This window comes from Nerophis lumbriciformis, linkage group LG17 (genome assembly GCF_033978685.3).
Source record: "Nerophis lumbriciformis linkage group LG17, RoL_Nlum_v2.1, whole genome shotgun sequence".
NCBI lineage: Eukaryota > Metazoa > Chordata > Actinopteri > Syngnathiformes > Syngnathidae > Nerophis > Nerophis lumbriciformis.
In genome coordinates this window covers 6,965,001-6,983,375 of record NC_084564.2, presented here as the reverse complement: position 1 = coordinate 6,983,375, position 18,375 = coordinate 6,965,001, and the positions used below count along the sequence as shown (strand labels likewise).

Below are 18,375 nucleotides of genomic sequence, written 5' to 3'. Positions count from 1 at the left end.
CGCCCCCGCCTAGAAAGAAGACAACATTGTGTGACATATATATATATATATATATATATATATATATATATATGTATATATATATATATATATATATATATATAGAGGGTGGTGCTGACTGATGATGTGTTCGTACAGCTCAGAATGCAGGAGTTTATGACTGATATTGTTCTCTGTGTGTTAGAACATCATTTAAAAAGTAGATCCAGGATTATACTTCAGAAAAGTCACACAGTACATCTTAAAGCACACTTTGACAGTGTTTTCATTAGCAGAATACTTGCACCGTCAAGAACATTCTAGAAGTGTGACCTCACCCTCTCGCCCTCTCAGGTCCTCCCGGCCCCCCTGGAGTGGCCATCGTGGAGGAGATCAGTGCCACCAGTGCCAGCCTGTCCTGGAGCCGTGGCCTGGACAACCACAGTCCCGTCAGCACCTACCAGCTGCAGGCCCGCAGCCCCTTCTCCATGGGCTGGCACAGCGTCCAGACGGGTAACCACATGAGACACACTTGATTGTTTTTATCTCACTAAGAGACTTTCTCCACTCCAGGAAATTGCTGTGCTAAGCACTATTTTCCTCTACACAATTAGACTCAAAGGTCCAGTTTGACAACATCATGGAAGAAAGTATTATTCTTTAAGAATTCCTCATTCTTCATGTCGCACTCACAATCACTCGCTGCACTTTGCTGCAGAAAGAACATTTGAGGATTAACCCATGCGCTCAAAAACACGTTAGTCCGCCCTCAGGCCCGTCATTTGTTTTCCAGACCTCAAAGCAGCTTTGCTCACCACTTTACAACCGCGTCAAAAATCTTCTTCAATGTGTTGTTGTTGTGTTTGCAGACCCAGAGTCTGTGACTGTGTTGTTGTGTTTGTAGACCCAGAGTCTGTGACTGTGTTGTTGTGTTTGTAGACCCAGAGTCTGTGACTGTGTTGTTGTTGTGTTTGCAGACCCAGAGTCTGTGACTGTGTTGTTGTTGTGTTTGTAGACCCAGAGTCTGTGACTGTGTTGTTGTTGTGTTTGCAGACCCAGAGTCTGTGACTGTGTTGTTGTTGTGTTTGCAGACCCAGAGTCTGTGACTGTGTTGTTGTTGTGTTTGCAGACCCAGAGTCTGTGACTGTGTTGTTGTGTTTGCAGACCCAGAGTTTGTGGCCGTGTTGTTGTTGTGTTTGCAGACCCAGAGTCTGTGACTGTGTTGTTGTTGTGTTTACAGACCCAGAGTCTGTGACTGTGTTGTTGTTGTGTTTGTAGACCCAGAGTCTGTGACTGTGTTGTTGTGTTTGCAGACCCAGAGTCTGTGACTGTGTTGTTGTTGTGTTTGCAGACCCAGAGTCTGTGACTGTGTTGTTGTTGTGTTTGCAGACCCAGAGTTGTGACTGTGAAGTTGTTGTGTTTGCAGACCCAGAGTCTGTGACTGTGTTGTTGTTGTGTTTGCAGACCCAGAGTCTGTGACTGTATTGTTGTTGTGTTTGCAGACCCAGAGTATGTGACTGTGTTGTTGTTGTGTTTGCAGACCCAGAGTCTGTGACTGTGTTGTTGTTGTGTTTGCAGACCCAGAGTCTGTGACTGTGTTGTTGTGTTTGCAGACCCAGAGTCTGTGACTGTGTTGTTGTTGTGTTTGTAGACCCAGAGTCTGTGACTGTGTTGTTGTGTTTGCAGACCCAGAGTCTGTGACTGTGTTGTTGTTGTTGTGTTTGCAGACCCAGAGTCTGTGACTGTGTTGCTGTTGTGTTTGCAGACCCAGAGTCTGTGACTGTGTTGTTGTGTTTGCAGACCCAGAGTCTGTGACTGTGTTGTTGTTGTTGTGCTTGCAGACCCAGAGTCTGGGACTGTGTTGTTGTTGTGTTTGCAGACCCAGAGTCTGGGACTGTGTTGTTGTTGCGTTTGCAGACCCAGAGTCTGTGACTGTGTTGTTGTGTTTGCAGACCCAGAGTCTGTGACTGTGTTGTTGTTGCGTTTGCAGACCCAGAGTCTGTGACTGTGTTGTTGTGTTTGCAGACCCGGAGTCTGTGACTGTGTTGTTGTTGTGTTTGTAGACCCAGAGTCTGTGACTGTGTTGTTGTTGTGTTTGCAGACCCAGAGTCTGTGACTGGAGACCTGGAGGCGGCCATGGCGGTGCAGCTCAACCCTTGGGTGGAATACCAGTTCCGAGTGGTGGCCAGCAACGCAATCGGAACTGGAGACCCCAGTGCACCTTCGAGAGGGGTCCGCACTAAAGAAGCAGGTAACTCAGAGCTAATGCTACTTATGCTAATGATATGTAAAGAAGCAGGTAACTCAGTGCTAATGCTACTTATGATAATGATATGTAAAAAAGCAGAGCTAACACTACTTATGCTAAGTATATGTAAAGAAGTAGGTAACTCAGTGCTAATGCTACTTATGCTAATGATATGTAAAAAAGCAGAGCTAATACTACTTATGCTAATTATGTAAAGAAGTAGGTAACTCAGAGTTAATGCTACTTATGCTAATTATATGCAGCAACAAGGACGACTCAGCAGACGTGTTTCATTGTCAAGTATTTAAGTATTACTTTGAAGTTTTTAAGTATTACTTTGAAGTGTTAAAGTATACTTTGAAGTAGTAGTGTTACTTTGAAGTAATAAAGTATTACTTTTAAGTATTAAAGTATTACTTTGAAGTAATAAAGTATTACTTTTAAGTATTAAAGATTTACTTTGAATTAATAAAGTATTACTTTTAAAATTAATAAAGTATTACTTTTAAGTATTAAAGTATTACTTTGAAGTAACATACAAGTCAATCCAATACTTTATTGGGAAAAGCAAAATAAAAGTAAATAAGTTTCATACCAAAATAAAAGCAGTACATTTTCGACAAGTCCTTATTTTAGCGATGCTAACCAGTTAAAAACAGTGTTGGTGTTAAAATGAAAAATAAAAGACAATGAAGTGAAATATGATGAGATGATTTAGTCCATGTTGGAGCTAACATTCAGGATGTGTTTGTCTTCAGTGCCGTCTGTGGCGCCCGCCAAGGTGAGCGGTGGCAATGGTCGCAGGCACGAGTTGGTCATCTCCTGGGAGGTGAGTCTCTTTCCAAGGTCACAAATGTGAAAGAATGAATAGTGAACACATTACTTTGACATCGATGTTGTCATTCCTGTTTGGAACACGGCCATGTTGTTGTTGTGTTAAGAGCAGCTAGCAAGACGTAATAAAAGTTGCTTTTGCGTGATCGGTCTCCTTTAAACCAACATTTGGAACCACTTATTTCATGGCTAATGGACAGAAAAGCAGCTCGTTGCGCTTTAATTATTCATTGGGCTTTAATGGCCGCCGTGATGAGTCAGCAGATGATTGCAGAAAGAGGAACCAAGCGTGACTCCACCTTTAAGCCCCGCCTCCATCGATCAGCTGCCGTCCGGATTTATTTCCAGGAAATCTGTCGTCACCTTCTTATTTCTGCTCCTTGCTAGCTGGTCACACAAAGTATCAGTCAGTCTGATGCAGCACACTTCCACACCACTGCTAGCAGCAACTACCTCAAGCTGGCAAAGCATTGAGGCAAGAGAGTGTGATGATAACCATAGAAGCAGAAGTGGATTTCAGTGTCACGTAAGAAAAGGTGTCGCTTTTCAGCAACAAAACACTACTAGGTGGCAGTACACTCTGTACAGTATATACTGTACATGTAGTACTCTCATTGAAGTTCTACTTCATCTGGAACAATATCTCACAGTTCTCAGCTCCTCTTTCCACGACAAGGATTAAATATCATAATGTCGGACTTGTCGGCGTTAAGGTGTGTGGCTGTAGCTTCACTTCACTTCATATATACGTATATATATATATATATATATATATATATATATATATATTTATATATATATATATATATATATATACACAAGGACAAGGATTAAATATCATAATGTCGGACTTGTCGGCGTTAAGGTGTGTGGCTGTAGCTTCACTTCACTTCATATATACGTATATATATATATATATATATATATATATATATATATATATATATATATATATATATATATATATATATATATATATATATATATATATATAGCAGCCACACACCTTAACGCCGACAAGTCCGACATTATGATATTTAATCCTTGTCATGTGTATATATATATATATATATATATATACACACATATGTGTATATACTGTATATACATATAAGTATATATAAATACACACATATATGTATATACATATACACATATATGTATATGCATATATGTATGTATACATATATATATATACACACACACACACACACACACACACACACATATATATATATATATATATATATCCATATATATATATATATATATCACAAGGAAAATTACTACATATTTAATACATATTTCATCATATATTTACCATAAAATTACAACATATTTAATACATATTTTATTATATATTTATAATAAAATTACTATATATTTAATAGATATTTTATCCTATATTTACCATAGTATTACTACATATTTAATACATAATTTATTATATATTTACCATAACATTACTACATATTTAGTCCATATTTTATTATATATTTACCATAAAATTACTACATATTTAATACATATTTTATTATATATTTACCATAAAATTACTACATATTTAATACATATTTTGTCACATATTTACCATATAATTACTACATATTTAATACATATTTTATTATATATTTACCATAAAATTCATATATATTTAATACATATTTATCATATATATTTACCATATAATTACAACATATTTGCTGCATATTTTATGTATATTTTATCATATGTTTACCATATAATTACAACTTATTTTACTATATATTTATTACATATTTAATCATATATTTATCATATAATTACAACATATTTTACTATATATTTAATACATATTTCATCATATATTTAATGTATATGCACAAAAAATGTTTACTACATATTTAATACATATTTTATCATATGTTTACCATATAAATACAACATATTTTACTATATATTTATTACATATTTAATCATATATTTGTCATATAATTACAAAATTTTTTTTTACTATATATTTAATAAAAATACTTGTGTTATATACGTATGTATATATATATATATATATATATATATATATATATATATATATATATATATATATATATATATATATATATATATATATATATATAATCACAAGTATTTGGCCACCCATCCAAATGATCAGAATCAGGTGTCCTAATCACTTGGCCCGGCCACAGGTGTATAAAATCAAGCACTTAGGCATGGAGACTGTTTCTACAAACATTTGTGAAAGAATGGGCTACTCTCAGTGATTTCCAGCGTGGAACTGTCATAGGATGCCACCTGTGCAGCAGTCGTGAAATTTCCTCGCTCATAAATATTCCAAAGTCAACTTTATTATAAGAAAAGTGAAGAGTTTGGGAACAACAGCAACTCAGCCACCAAGTGGTAGGCCACGTAAACTAACTGAGAGGTCAGCATAGTGCAAAGACTTTCTGCACAGTCAGTTACTACAGAGCTCCAAACTTCATGTGACCTTCCAATTAGCCCACGTACAGTACGCAGAGAGCTTCATGGAATGGGTTTCCATGGCCGAGCAGCTGCACCTAAGCCATACATCACCAAGTCCAATGCAAAGTGTGGATGCAGTGGTGTAAAGCACGTCGCCACTGGACTCTAGAGCAGTGGAGACGCCTTCTCTGTCAGGCTTGTCACTGACAGTTTGGTTATGTTTTGGTTTTTCCTCTGTGTGTTTTATTTCCTGTCAGCGCTCTTATTTTTGTTCAGTTTCTTGCTTGTCTCACTGAGCGCTGTGGCACCTGGCCACACCTGGTGTCAATCAGTCAGCTGCTATTTATACCTGCCTTGCCCTCCAGTCAGTGCTGGAGCCTCGTAAGCTGTTACCTGTATGCTGTGGACTGTTTGCTGGTTGCTGTCTACACTTTTCTCCTTTCCTGTTTGCTGGTTCCTGTTCGCTGTTTCCAGTTCACCTGTTTTATTGGTATCCTGTTTCCTGTCTCCTGGTTCCTGGTTTGTGTTTTTCCTGCATTTTTTGGACATTAAAAATCATGTCTTCCTGTATCAAGCCTGCCATCTATGCATCTTGGGGTTCGTCACCACCACTTCCTGACATTCTCTGGAGTGATGAATCACCCTTTTCCATCTGGCAGTCTGATGGACCACTATGGTCGTCTCCATGTTGTCTTTTTATAGTACAGTCATCACACCTATTGTACTTCTGTTGTTAAACAACATTTGAAATGTCTTCTAAGTCCACTATGTGCCATCCAGTAAGGAAACACAGATAATATTTCATATTGATTGAGTCCCACAGGCATTTCAGTACATGTGCAAACAAATCAATGTTTTGCTGTAAAACAGGACAGAAATATTCTGCTTGATTTGTCACAGAAACCTTTTGCTGGAAGGAAGTCAAAGTTCAATTTGCCATTTATTGATTGTTGCTTGCAGCATTTTCTACAAACCACATTGTTGAAAACATATTTGACCACACACCCACTACATTTTACTACATATTCTATAATAGATGTACCAGATATTTTACTACATATTTGATACATAAATAATCATATATTTACCATAAAATTACTACATATTTAATACATATTTTATCATATATTTACCATAAAATTACTACATATTTAATACATATTTATAATAAAATTACTACATATTTAATACATATTTATCCTATATTTACCATAATATTACTACATAATTAATACATACTTTATTATATATTTACCATAAAATTACTACATTTTTATTCCATATTTTATTATATATTTACCATAAAATTACTACACATGTAATACATATTTTATTATATATTTACCATAAAATTACTACATATTTAATACATTTTACCATATAATTACTACATATTTAATACATATTTTATCATAAATTTACCATGAAATTACTACATATTTATCATATATTTACCATAGAATTACAACATATTTAATACATATTTTATTATATATTTATAATAAAATTACTACATATTTAATACATATTTTATCCTATATTTACCATAATTTATTATATACTGCTGCTCACTGCTCCCCTCACCTCTCAGGGGGTGATCAAGGGTGATGGGTCAAATGCAGAGAATAATTTCGCCACACCTAGTGTGTGTGTGACAACCATTGGTACTTCATCATCATCATCATCATAAAATTACTACATATTTATTCCATATTTTATTATATATTTACCATAAAATTACTACATATTTAATACATATTTTATTACATATTTTATTATATGTTTACCATAAAATAATACATATTTAATACATATTTTATTACATATTTTATTATATATTTACCATAAAATAATACATATTTATCATATGTTTACCATATAATTACAACTTATTTTACTATATATTTTACATATATTTTATCAAAAATGAACCATATAATTACAACTTATTTTACTATATATTTAATACATATTTTAGCATATATTTACCATATATTTACAACATATTTTACTACATATTTAATACATATTTTATCATATATTGACCACATAATTACAATATATTTAATACATATTTTATCATGTATTACCATATAATTACAACATATTTTACTACATATTTAACACATATTTGATCATATATTGACCATATAATTACTATGTATTTAATACATATTTTATCATATATTTACCATATAATTACAACATATTTTACTACATACTTAATACATATTTTATCATATATTTACCATATAATTACTATGTATTTAATACACATTTGATCATATATTTACCATATAATTCCAACATATTTTACTACATACGTATTTAATACATATTTTATCATATATTTACCATATAATTACAACATATTTTACCATATATTTAATACATATTTTAGGGCAAATATGTACCACCGTTTATGTTTATATACATATAAATGTTTTCAATCTATTGATCAATTATTTAAAGTATTAAAGAATTACCAGTCAGAAAAGACATTAGTGCCGTTGAGCAAGGCATTTGATCCATGCAGCTCCTGTGAGTTCAGTTCCAGCAGAATTGATGAATCAATGTTTAAATGATGAAACTTTGCTGCCATCGACTAAAGGAAGTCACTAATTAATATATATATATATATATATATATATATATATATATATATATATATATATATATATATATATATATATATATATATATAATTTACCTGTATATACTGTATACGTACATACATATGTGTGTGTGTGTATATATATATATATATATATATATATATATACACACATATATATATATGTGTGTGTTACGACATATATGTGTGTTTATAAGTCTATGTATGTATTTATTATATGTTCTGGACCTTCCAGCCCGTGTCAGAAGAGTTCCAGAACGGTGAAGGTTTCGGGTACATCGTGGCCTTCCGTGCTAACGGCAGCAGAGGGTGGAAGGAGAAGATGGTGACGTGTGCAGACTCTGCCTCCTACAAGTACCGAGATGAGACCTTCCCGCCTCTCACCGCCTTCCAGGTGAAAGTGGGCGTGTACAACAATAAGGGGGACGGTCCTTTCAGCCAGGTGGTCATCATCCACTCTGCAGAGGGCGGTGAGGTGACACACACACACACACACACACACACACACACACACACACACACACACACACACACACACACACACACACACACACACTGCCTCACACTGTGTGTGCACAGAACCCAGGGAGGCGCCATCAGACGTCAAGGCCTCCGCCATTTCCTCTTCACAAATAAAGGTCACGTGGACGCCACCGCATCCTGGTCCTGGAAGACCCCGAGGCTATGAGGTCAGAGTCAAATCAGACTCTCATGCACGCACTCATGCACTGCACTCATGCTCTCTGTCATGCACGCACTCATACACTGCTACATTAAAAGTACACACCTTGCTACATGAAAAGTACAGACAGTGCTACATTAAAGGTACACACAGTGCTGGGTTAAAAATACACATAATGCAGGTGTGTGTGTTGGCGTCACCAGGTGTATGTGTTGGCGTCACCAGGTGTATGTGTTGGCGTCACCAGGTGTATGTGTTGGCGTCACCAGGTGTATGTGTTGGTGTCACCAGGTGTATGTGTTGGTGTCACCAGGTGTGTGTGTTGGTGTCACCAGGTGCGTGTGTTGGTGTCACCAGGTGTGTGTGTTGGTGGAGTCACCAGGCATGTGTGTTGGTGTCACCAGGTGTGTGTGTTGGTTTCACCGGGTGTGTGTGTGTTGCTGGTGTCACCAGGTGTGTGTGTGTGTTGGTGCCACCAGGTGTGTGTGTGTTGGTGGTGTCACCAGGCATGTGTGTTGGTGTCACCAGGCGTGTGTGTTGGTGTCACCAGGCGTGTGTGTTGGTGTCACCAGATGTGTGTATTGGTGTCACCATGTGCGTGTGTTGGTGCCACCAGGTGTGTGTGTGTTGGTGTCACCAGGCGTGTGTGTTGGTGTCACCAGGCGTGTGTGTTGGTGTCACCAGGTGCGTGTGTTGGTGTCACCAGGTGTATGTGTTGGTGTCACCAGGTGTGTGTGTGTTGGTGTCAACAGGTGTGTGTGTTGGTGTCACCAGGTGCGTGTGTTGGTGTCACCAGGTGTGTGTGTTGGTGTCACCAGGTGTGTGTGTTAGTGGTGGCAACAGGTGTGTGTGTTAGTGGTGGCACCAGGTGTGTGTGTGTTGGTGGAGTCACCAGGCGTGTGTGTTGGTGTCACCAGGTGCGTGTGTTGGTGTCACCAGGTGTGTGTGCGTTGGTCAGGCGTGTGTGTTGGTGTCACCAGGTGCGTGTGTTGGTGTCACCAGGTGTGTGTGTGTGTTGGTCAGGCGTGTGTGTTGGTGTCACCAGGTGCGTGTGTTGGTGTCACCAGGTGCGTGTGTTGGTGTCACCAGGTGTGTGTGTTGGTGGCACCGGGTGTGTGTGTTAGTGGTGGCACCAGGTGTGTGTGTTAGTGGTGGCACCAAGTGTGTGTGTTGTTGTAGTCACCAGGCGTGTGTGTTGGTGTCACCAGGTGCGTGTGTTGGTGTCACCAGGTGTGTGTGTGTTGGTGTCACCAGATGTGTGTGTTGGTGTCACCAGGTGTGTGTGTTGGTGGCACCGGGTGTGTGTGTTAGTGGTGGCACCAGGTGTGTGTGTTAGTGGTGGCACCAAGTGTGTGTGTTGTTGTAGTCACCAGGCGTGTGTGTTGGTGTCACCAGGCGTGTGTGTTGGTGTCACCAGATGTGTGTGTTGGTGTCACCATGTGCGTGTGTTGTTGCCACCAGGTGTGTGTGTGTTGGTGTCACCAGGCGTGTGTGTTGGTGTCACCAGGCGTGTGTGTTGGTGTCACCAGGTGCGTGTGTTGGTGTCACCAGGTGTATGTGTTGGTGTCACCAGGTGTGTGTGTGTTGGTGTCAACAGGTGTGTGTGTTGGTGTCACCAGGTGCGTGTGTTGGTGTCACCAGGTGTGTGTGTGTTGGTGTCACCAGGTGTGTGTGTTAGTGGTGGCAACAGGTGTGTGTGTTAGTGGTGGCACCAGGTGTGTGTGTGTTGGTGGAGTCACCAGGCGTGTGTGTTGGTGTCACCAGGTGCGTGTGTTGGTGTCACCAGGTGTGTGTGCGTTGGTCAGGCGTGTGTGTTGGTGTCACCAGGTGCGTGTGTTGGTGTCACCAGGTGTGTGTGTGTGTTGGTCAGGCGTGTGTGTTGGTGTCACCAGGTGTGTGTGTGTGTTGGTCAGGCGTGTGTGTTGGTGTCACCAGGTGCGTGTGTTGGTGTCACCAGGTGTGTGTGTGTTGGTGTCACCAGGTGAGCTCCTGGAAAGATACGGAGAAGGAAGAGTCAGGATGGAAGCAGAGAACCTTGAAGAACGACACCTCCATGGTGCTAGGAGGTCTAGAAGGCAACACAGGTTACTTCATCAGAGTCCGAGGCTTCAACAACATCGGCCAAGGTCCTGCCAGCGACACCATCTCAGCCCACACCAGGAAAGCCCGTAAGTGGTCTGCCAAGATGGTGGCCTCAGCGTGAGGACACTCTGATGGTTCTCCTGATGGTTTATCGGTTGGTTCTTCTGATGGTTCTCCTGATGTTTCTTCTGTGGTTCTCCTGATGGTTCCCCTGATGGTTCCCCTGATGGTTCTTCTGTGCTTCTTCAGCTCCTTTGCAACCTCCAAGCAACCTGCTGTGGATCCAAGAGGGCAACAACGTGTCTTTAAGTTGGGACCCGGTCAAGGCCAAGGACAACGAGTCTGAAGTCATCGGGTACATGGTAACGACTTCTTGTAATCACACTTGGTCATGGTAACACAGAATGTCGTAACACACAATACCGTAACACGATAAATGGAATGTCGTGACAGGACGTTGTGACATTCAATGTCGTAACACGAAATCTCATGACACAACATTCTGTGTTACGACATTCAATGTCCTGACATTTCATTACGGCATTCTCCTTAATGAAATTACATCACAACAGTAACACATTCTGTGTTACGACTTTCTTTGTCACGACATTCTGTGTTACATCATTCTGTTACTACATCCTGTGTGTCGACACGTAATGTTGTAACACAGACTGTCGTAACATGGAACATCGTAACACGTAATGTCGTAACACAGAATTTTGTGACACGTAATGTTGTAACACAGACTGTCGTAACATGGAACATTATAACACGTAATGTCGTAACACAGAATGTTGTGACACGTAATGTTGTAACAGAATGACGTAATATAGAATGATGTGACACGGAATGTTGTAACATAGACTGTCGTAACATGGAACATCATCACACGTAATGTCGTAACAGAATGTTGTGACACGTAATGTTGTAACACAGGTTGTCGTAGCTTAGAACGTTGTCACACAGAACGTTGTAACACGGCTTGTCGTAACACAGAATGTCATAACATAATTGTGTGACATGGAATGTGGTAACACAGAATGTTGTAACACGGATTGTTGTAACACAGAATTGGGTGACATGGAATGTGGTAACACAGAATGTTGTAACACAGATTGTCGTAACACAGAATGTCGTAACACAGAATTGGGTGACATCGAATGTGGTAACACAGAATGTTGTAACGCAGATTGTCGTAACACAGAATGTCGTAACACAAAATTGTGTGACATGGAATGTGGCAACACAGAATGTTGTAACACGGATTGTCGTAACACGGATTGTCGTAACACAGAATGTCTTAACACAGAATTGTGTGACATGGAATGTGGCAACACAAAATGTTGTAACACGGATTGTCGTGACACAGAATGTCATAACATAGAATGTCGTAAGATGTAATGTTGTCACACGGATTGTCATAACACAGAACGACATAACAGAACATTGTAACACAGATTGTCATAACAGAACGTTGTAACACAGAATGTCGAAACACAGAATGTCGTGACACGGAATGTTACAACACATATTGTTGTAGTTTAGAACGTTGTCACATGGAATGTTGTAACACTCATTGTTGTAACACGCATTGTCATAACACCGAATGTCGTGACATGGAATGTTGTGACATGGATTGTATTAACACAGAATGTCGTAACATGGAACGTTATAACACAGAATGTTATGACACAGAATGGTGTCACACGAAATGTCGTAACTTAGAATGTCGTCACATGGAATGTCGTCACACAAAATGTCGTCACACAAAATGTCGTCACACGAAATGATGTAACACAGAATGTCGTAACACAGAATGTCGTAACATAGAATGTCATAACACAGAATGTTGTAACACGGAATGTTGTAACAAGGAATGATGTAACACAGAATTTTGTAACACAGAATTTTGTAACACAGAATGATGTAACACGGAATGATGTAACATGGAATGTTGTAACACGGAATGATGTAACAAAATGTAACAGAATGTTGTAACAAGGAATGATGTAACACAGAATGTTGTAACAGGATGATGTAGCACAGAATGATGTAACACGGAATGTTGTAACATGGAATGATGTAACACGGAATGTTGTAACATGAAATGACGTAACACGGAATGATGTAACACAGAATGATGTAACAAGGAATGATGTAACACAGAATGTTGTAACTTATAATGATGTAACACATAATGATGTAACACGGAATGATGTAACACGGAATGATGTAACACGGAATGATGTAACACAGAATGTTGTAACAGAGTGATGTAACACAGAATGTTGTAACACAGAATGTTGTAACACAGAATGATGTAACACAGAATGTTGTAACACAGATGTATTGCTTCAGAGGACTAAGTCCAACAGTCTTGTTGGTATTTGCAGGTGTTACTGAAGCAGGAGGGCAAAGGTCACCGCCAGGTGAGCCGCACCATCAACCCGTCCAGCACACTCTCCCTTCCTGAGGGCGGCACCTACGTCATCCAGGTGCGAGTCCTCAGTGAGGGTGGGGAAGGAGTGTTGTGCTCACAAGTACGACTTGTCACGTCTTCTGGTGAGGAACTACTTTGTCTGCTTATGTCATAGAAATATGTCGTCGTCTTAGAACAAACACGGTACGGGGAGTGACAAGGTGGTATCAGGACACTCCTACTGACAATGTATGGGACTAGATGGGTATGGGCCATTACTCCAGTCTCCAGTATGATATGGGGAGTGACAAGGTGGTATCAGGACACTCCTACTGACAACGTATGGGACTAGATGGGTATGGGCCACTACTCTAGTCTCCAGTAGGATATGGGTAGTGACAAGGTTGTATCAGGACACTCATATTGATATCGTATGGGACTAGATGGGTATGGGCCACAACTCTAGTCTCCAGTAGGATATGGGGAGTGACAATGTTGTATCAGGACACTCATACTGATATCTTATCGGACTAGATGGGCATGGGCCACTACTCCAGTCTCCAGTACGATTCGGGGAGTGATAGAGTGGTATCAGGACACTCCTACTGATATCGTATGGGACTAGATGGGTATGGGCAGTACACCAGTCTCCAGTACGATAGTAGGAGTGACAAAGTGGTATCAGGACACTTTTACTGATATCGTATGGGACTAGATGGGCATGGGCCACTACTCCAGTCTCCAGTATGATACTGGGAGTGACAGAGTGGTATCAGGACACTCCTACTGATATCGTATGGAGCTAGATGGGTATGGACCACCACTCCAGTCTCCAGTATGATACGGGGAGTGACAGAGTAATATCAGGACACTCCTACTGATATCTTATCGGACTAGATGGGCATGGGCCACCACTCCAGCCTCCAATACGATACAAGGAGTGACAAGGTGGTATCATGCCACTCCTACTGATATCGTTTGGGACTAGATGGGTATGGACCACTAATCCAGTCTCCAGTACGATACAGGAAGTGACAAGGTGGTATCAGGACACTTTTACTGATATCGTATGGGACTAGATGGGCATGGGCCACCACTCCAGTCTCCAGTATGATACGAGGAGTGACAGAGTGATATCAGGACACTCTTACAGATATCGTATGGGACTAGATGGGTATGGACCACCACGCCAGTCTCCAGTACGATACGGGGAGTGACAGAGTGATATCAGGACACTCCTACTGATATCGTATGGGACTAGATGGGTATGGACCACCACGCCAGTCTCCAGTACGATACGGGGAGTGACAGAGTGATATCAGGACTAACCTACTAACATGTGTGGTGGTCCCAGGTGTGCGGGTGAAGAGCGGCCATGTTTCTTTGCACGTGTGCAGAGAGAAGCTGACGTGGACGATGCTGATCCTCCTTCTGGTGCCTTCAGTCTCCTGGTGAGACCTCCTGTTCGCCTTCCTGGTGAGACCTCCTGTTCGCCTTCCTGGTGAGACCTCATGTGCTCCTTCCTCGCTGGTCTTCTGCTCTCTGATTCCCGAGGACTTCTGGAAGAACCGGACGGTGTGGAATAGAAAAGCGCGGTTTGGTTTTTCCTCTTCCTGGCTGCTGTGGTGCTCCGTGCGAGTGCGACCACGGACTTCTTCAACCTTTGGTACCGTCTCATGGACTCACTCCCAGACTGCCAGGTGTGGACAATCCCTGGAGTTCTGCCAAGTCAGCACAACCAGGATTAGCCCCCCAAGACCACCTTAAGGTCAGAACTCTCAGTAGTCCTTCTTTTGGTACTCGCCCACCTTTTTCTACGCAACTACTTCCTGTTTTCTACTCCCAGACCAGAACTTTGACTTTGTGGTTTGTTGGACGTGAGAAAGTAGTGAGAGTGAAGCTCTGTAGCGCCCCTGCTGGCAAATAAATGTCACGTCTATTTTTAAATCGGGTGCTTTTCTTTATTACACAAATATATGCAGTTGTTGTTTATTTGTTGTTTCTATTGTTTGTCTGGGTTTGTTTGGGAAGTATAGTTGCCTATTTGGGCTTGCTTTTCTGTCTGTGTAATAGTGTGTGACCCTGAAAGTAACTAATATAATTACAACATGAATGAAAGTAACTAATATAAGTACAACATGAATGAAAGTAACTAATATAAGTACAACATGAATGAAAGTAACTAATATAATTACAACATGAATGAAAGTAACTAATATAATTACAACATGAATGAAAGTAACTAATAAAAGTACAACATGAATGAAAGTAACTAATAAATGAATGAAAGTAACTAATATAAGTACAACATGAATGAAAGTAACTAATATAATTACAACATGAATGAAAGTAACTAATAAAAGTACAACATGAATAACAGTAAATAATATAAGTACAACATGAATGAAAGTAACTAATATAAGTACAACATGAATGAAAGTAACTAATATAATTACAACATGAATGAAAGTAACTAATAAAAGTACAACATGAATAACAGTAGATAATATAAGTACAACATGAATGAAAGTAACTAATATAAGTACAACATGAATGAAAGTAACTAATATAATTACAACATGAATGAAAGTAACTAATAAATGAATGAAAGTAACTAATATAAGTACAACATGAATGAAAGTAACTAATATAATTACAATATGAATGAAAGTAACTAATAAAAATACAACATGAATAACAGTAAATAATATAAGTACAACATGAATGAAAGTAACTAATATAAGTACAACATGAATGAAAGTAACTAATATAATTACAACATGAATGAAAGTAACTAATAAAAGTACAACATGAATGAAAGTAACTAATATAATCACAACATGAATGAAAGTAACTAATAAAAGTACAACATGAATAACAGTAGATAATATAAGTACAACATGAATGAAAGTAACTAATATAAGTACAACATGAATGAAAGTAACTAATATAATTACAACATGAATGAAAGTAAATAATAAAAGTACAACATGAATAACAGTAAATAATATAAGTACAACATGAATTAAAGTAACTAATAAATGAATGAAAGTAACTAATAAAAGTACAACATGAATAACAGTAGATAATATAAGTACAACATGAATGAAAGTAACTAATATAAGTACAACATGAATGAAAGTAACTAATATAATTCCAACATGAATGAAAGTAACTAATGTAAGTACAACATGAATGAAAGTAACTAATATAAGTACAACATGAATGAAAGTAACTAATATAAGTACAGCATGAATGAAAGTAACTAATATAATTACAACATGAATGAAAGTAACTAATATAATTACAACATGAATGAAAGTAACTAATGAAAGTACAACATCAATGAAAGTAAATAATATAAGTACAGCATGAATGAAATTAACCAATATGAGTAAAACATGAATGAAAGTAACTAATATAAGTACAACATGAATTAAAGTAACTAATATAATTACAACATAAATGAAAGTAACTAATAAAAGTACAACATGAATAACAGTAAATAATATAAGTACAACATGAATGAAAGTAACTAATAAATGAATGAAAGAAACTAATATAAGTACAACATGAATGAAAGTAACTAATAAAAGTACAACATGAATGAAAGTAACTAATATAATTCCAACATGAATGAAAGTAACTAATATAAATACAACATGAATGAAAGTAACTAATAAATGAATGAAAGTAACTAATATAAGTACAACATGAATGAAAGTAACTAATAAAAGTACAACATGAATGAAAGTAACTAATACAAGTACAACATGAATGAAAGTGACTTTTGGAATATGATTACAGGCCAGTTTCTTCCCATTATCTATGTTTTATTCATCAATAAATACTATTTCAATGTAGAAAAAGTACTTTAGAGTTGTAATGCTTGCAGCCATGACATTTTGTGTTTGACACGACTGCATGCGTTTTGCTGCTAGAGACAGACTCAACATGTAGATCAGGTGAGTGTTTATTTGTAACAGACTGTTGATTTGTAACTGACTGTTTATTTGTAGCTGACTGTTTATTTGTAACTGACTGTTTATTTGCAACTGACTGTTGATTTGTAACAGACTGTTGATTTGTAACTGACTGTTTATTTGTAACAGACTGTTTATTTGTAACAAACTGTTTATTTGCAACTGACTGTTGATTTGTAACAGACTGTTGATTTGTAACTGACTGTTTATTTGTAACAGACTGTTGATTTGTAACTGACTGTTTATTTGTAACAGACTGTTTATTTGTAACAAACTGTTGATTTGTAACTGACTGTTGATTTGTAACAGACTGTTGATTTGTAACTGACTGTTTATTTGTAACAGACTGTTTATTTGTAACTGACTGTTTATTTGCAACTGACTGTTGATTTGTAACAGACTGTTGATTTGTAACTAACTGTTTATTTGTAACAGACTGTTTATTTGTAACAAACTGTTTATTTGCAACTGACTGTTGATTTGTAACAGACTGTTGATTTGTAACTGACTGTTTATTTGTAACTGACTGTTGATTTGTAACTGACTGTTTATTTGTAACTGACTGTTTATTTGTAACTGACTGTTTATTTGTAACTGACTGTTGATTCGTAATTGACTGTTGATTCGTAACTGACTGTTGATTTGTAACTGACTGTTGATTTGTAACTGACTGTTGATTTGTAACAGACTGTTTATTTGTAACAAACTGTGTATTTGTAACTGACTGTTGATTTGTAACAGACTGTTTATTTGTAATAGACTGTTTATTTGTAACTGACTGTTGATTCGTAATTGACTGTTGATTTGTAACTGACTGTTGATTTGTAACTGACTGTTGATTTGTAACAGACTGTTTATTTGTAACAGACTGTTTATTTGTAACAAACTGTTTATTTGTAACTGACTGTTGATTTGTAACAGACTGTTGATTTGTAACAGACTGTTTATTTGTAACAGACTGTTTATTTGTAACTGACTGTTTATTTGTAACAGACTGTTTATTTGTAACTGACTGTTGATTTGTAACAGACTGTTGATTTGTAACTGACTGTT

General features: G+C 37.9%; 1 protein-coding gene across 4 annotated transcripts in view; it reads left to right on the top strand.

Annotated features, from left to right (window-relative positions):
- Nucleotides 1-15,269, top strand: part of cntn5 (contactin 5) — a 101,531-nt gene extending 86,262 nt beyond the window's left edge. For all 4 annotated transcript variants that reach the window (XM_061972336.2, XM_061972333.2, XM_061972334.2 and 1 more), the window contains 9 exons: nt 334-492; nt 2,081-2,230; nt 2,986-3,056; nt 8,392-8,626; nt 8,736-8,845; nt 10,820-11,006; nt 11,170-11,282; nt 13,314-13,482; nt 14,694-15,269. In XM_061972336.2, coding sequence (XP_061828320.1) covers nt 334-492; nt 2,081-2,230; nt 2,986-3,056; nt 8,392-8,626; nt 8,736-8,845; nt 10,820-11,006; nt 11,170-11,282; nt 13,314-13,482; nt 14,694-14,794 — 1,295 coding nt within the window. In that variant the 3' untranslated portion in view covers nt 14,795-15,269. The remainder of the gene's footprint in view (nt 1-333; nt 493-2,080; nt 2,231-2,985; nt 3,057-8,391; nt 8,627-8,735; nt 8,846-10,819; nt 11,007-11,169; nt 11,283-13,313; nt 13,483-14,693) is intronic.
- The last annotated feature ends 3,106 nt before the right edge of the window (nt 15,270-18,375 follow it).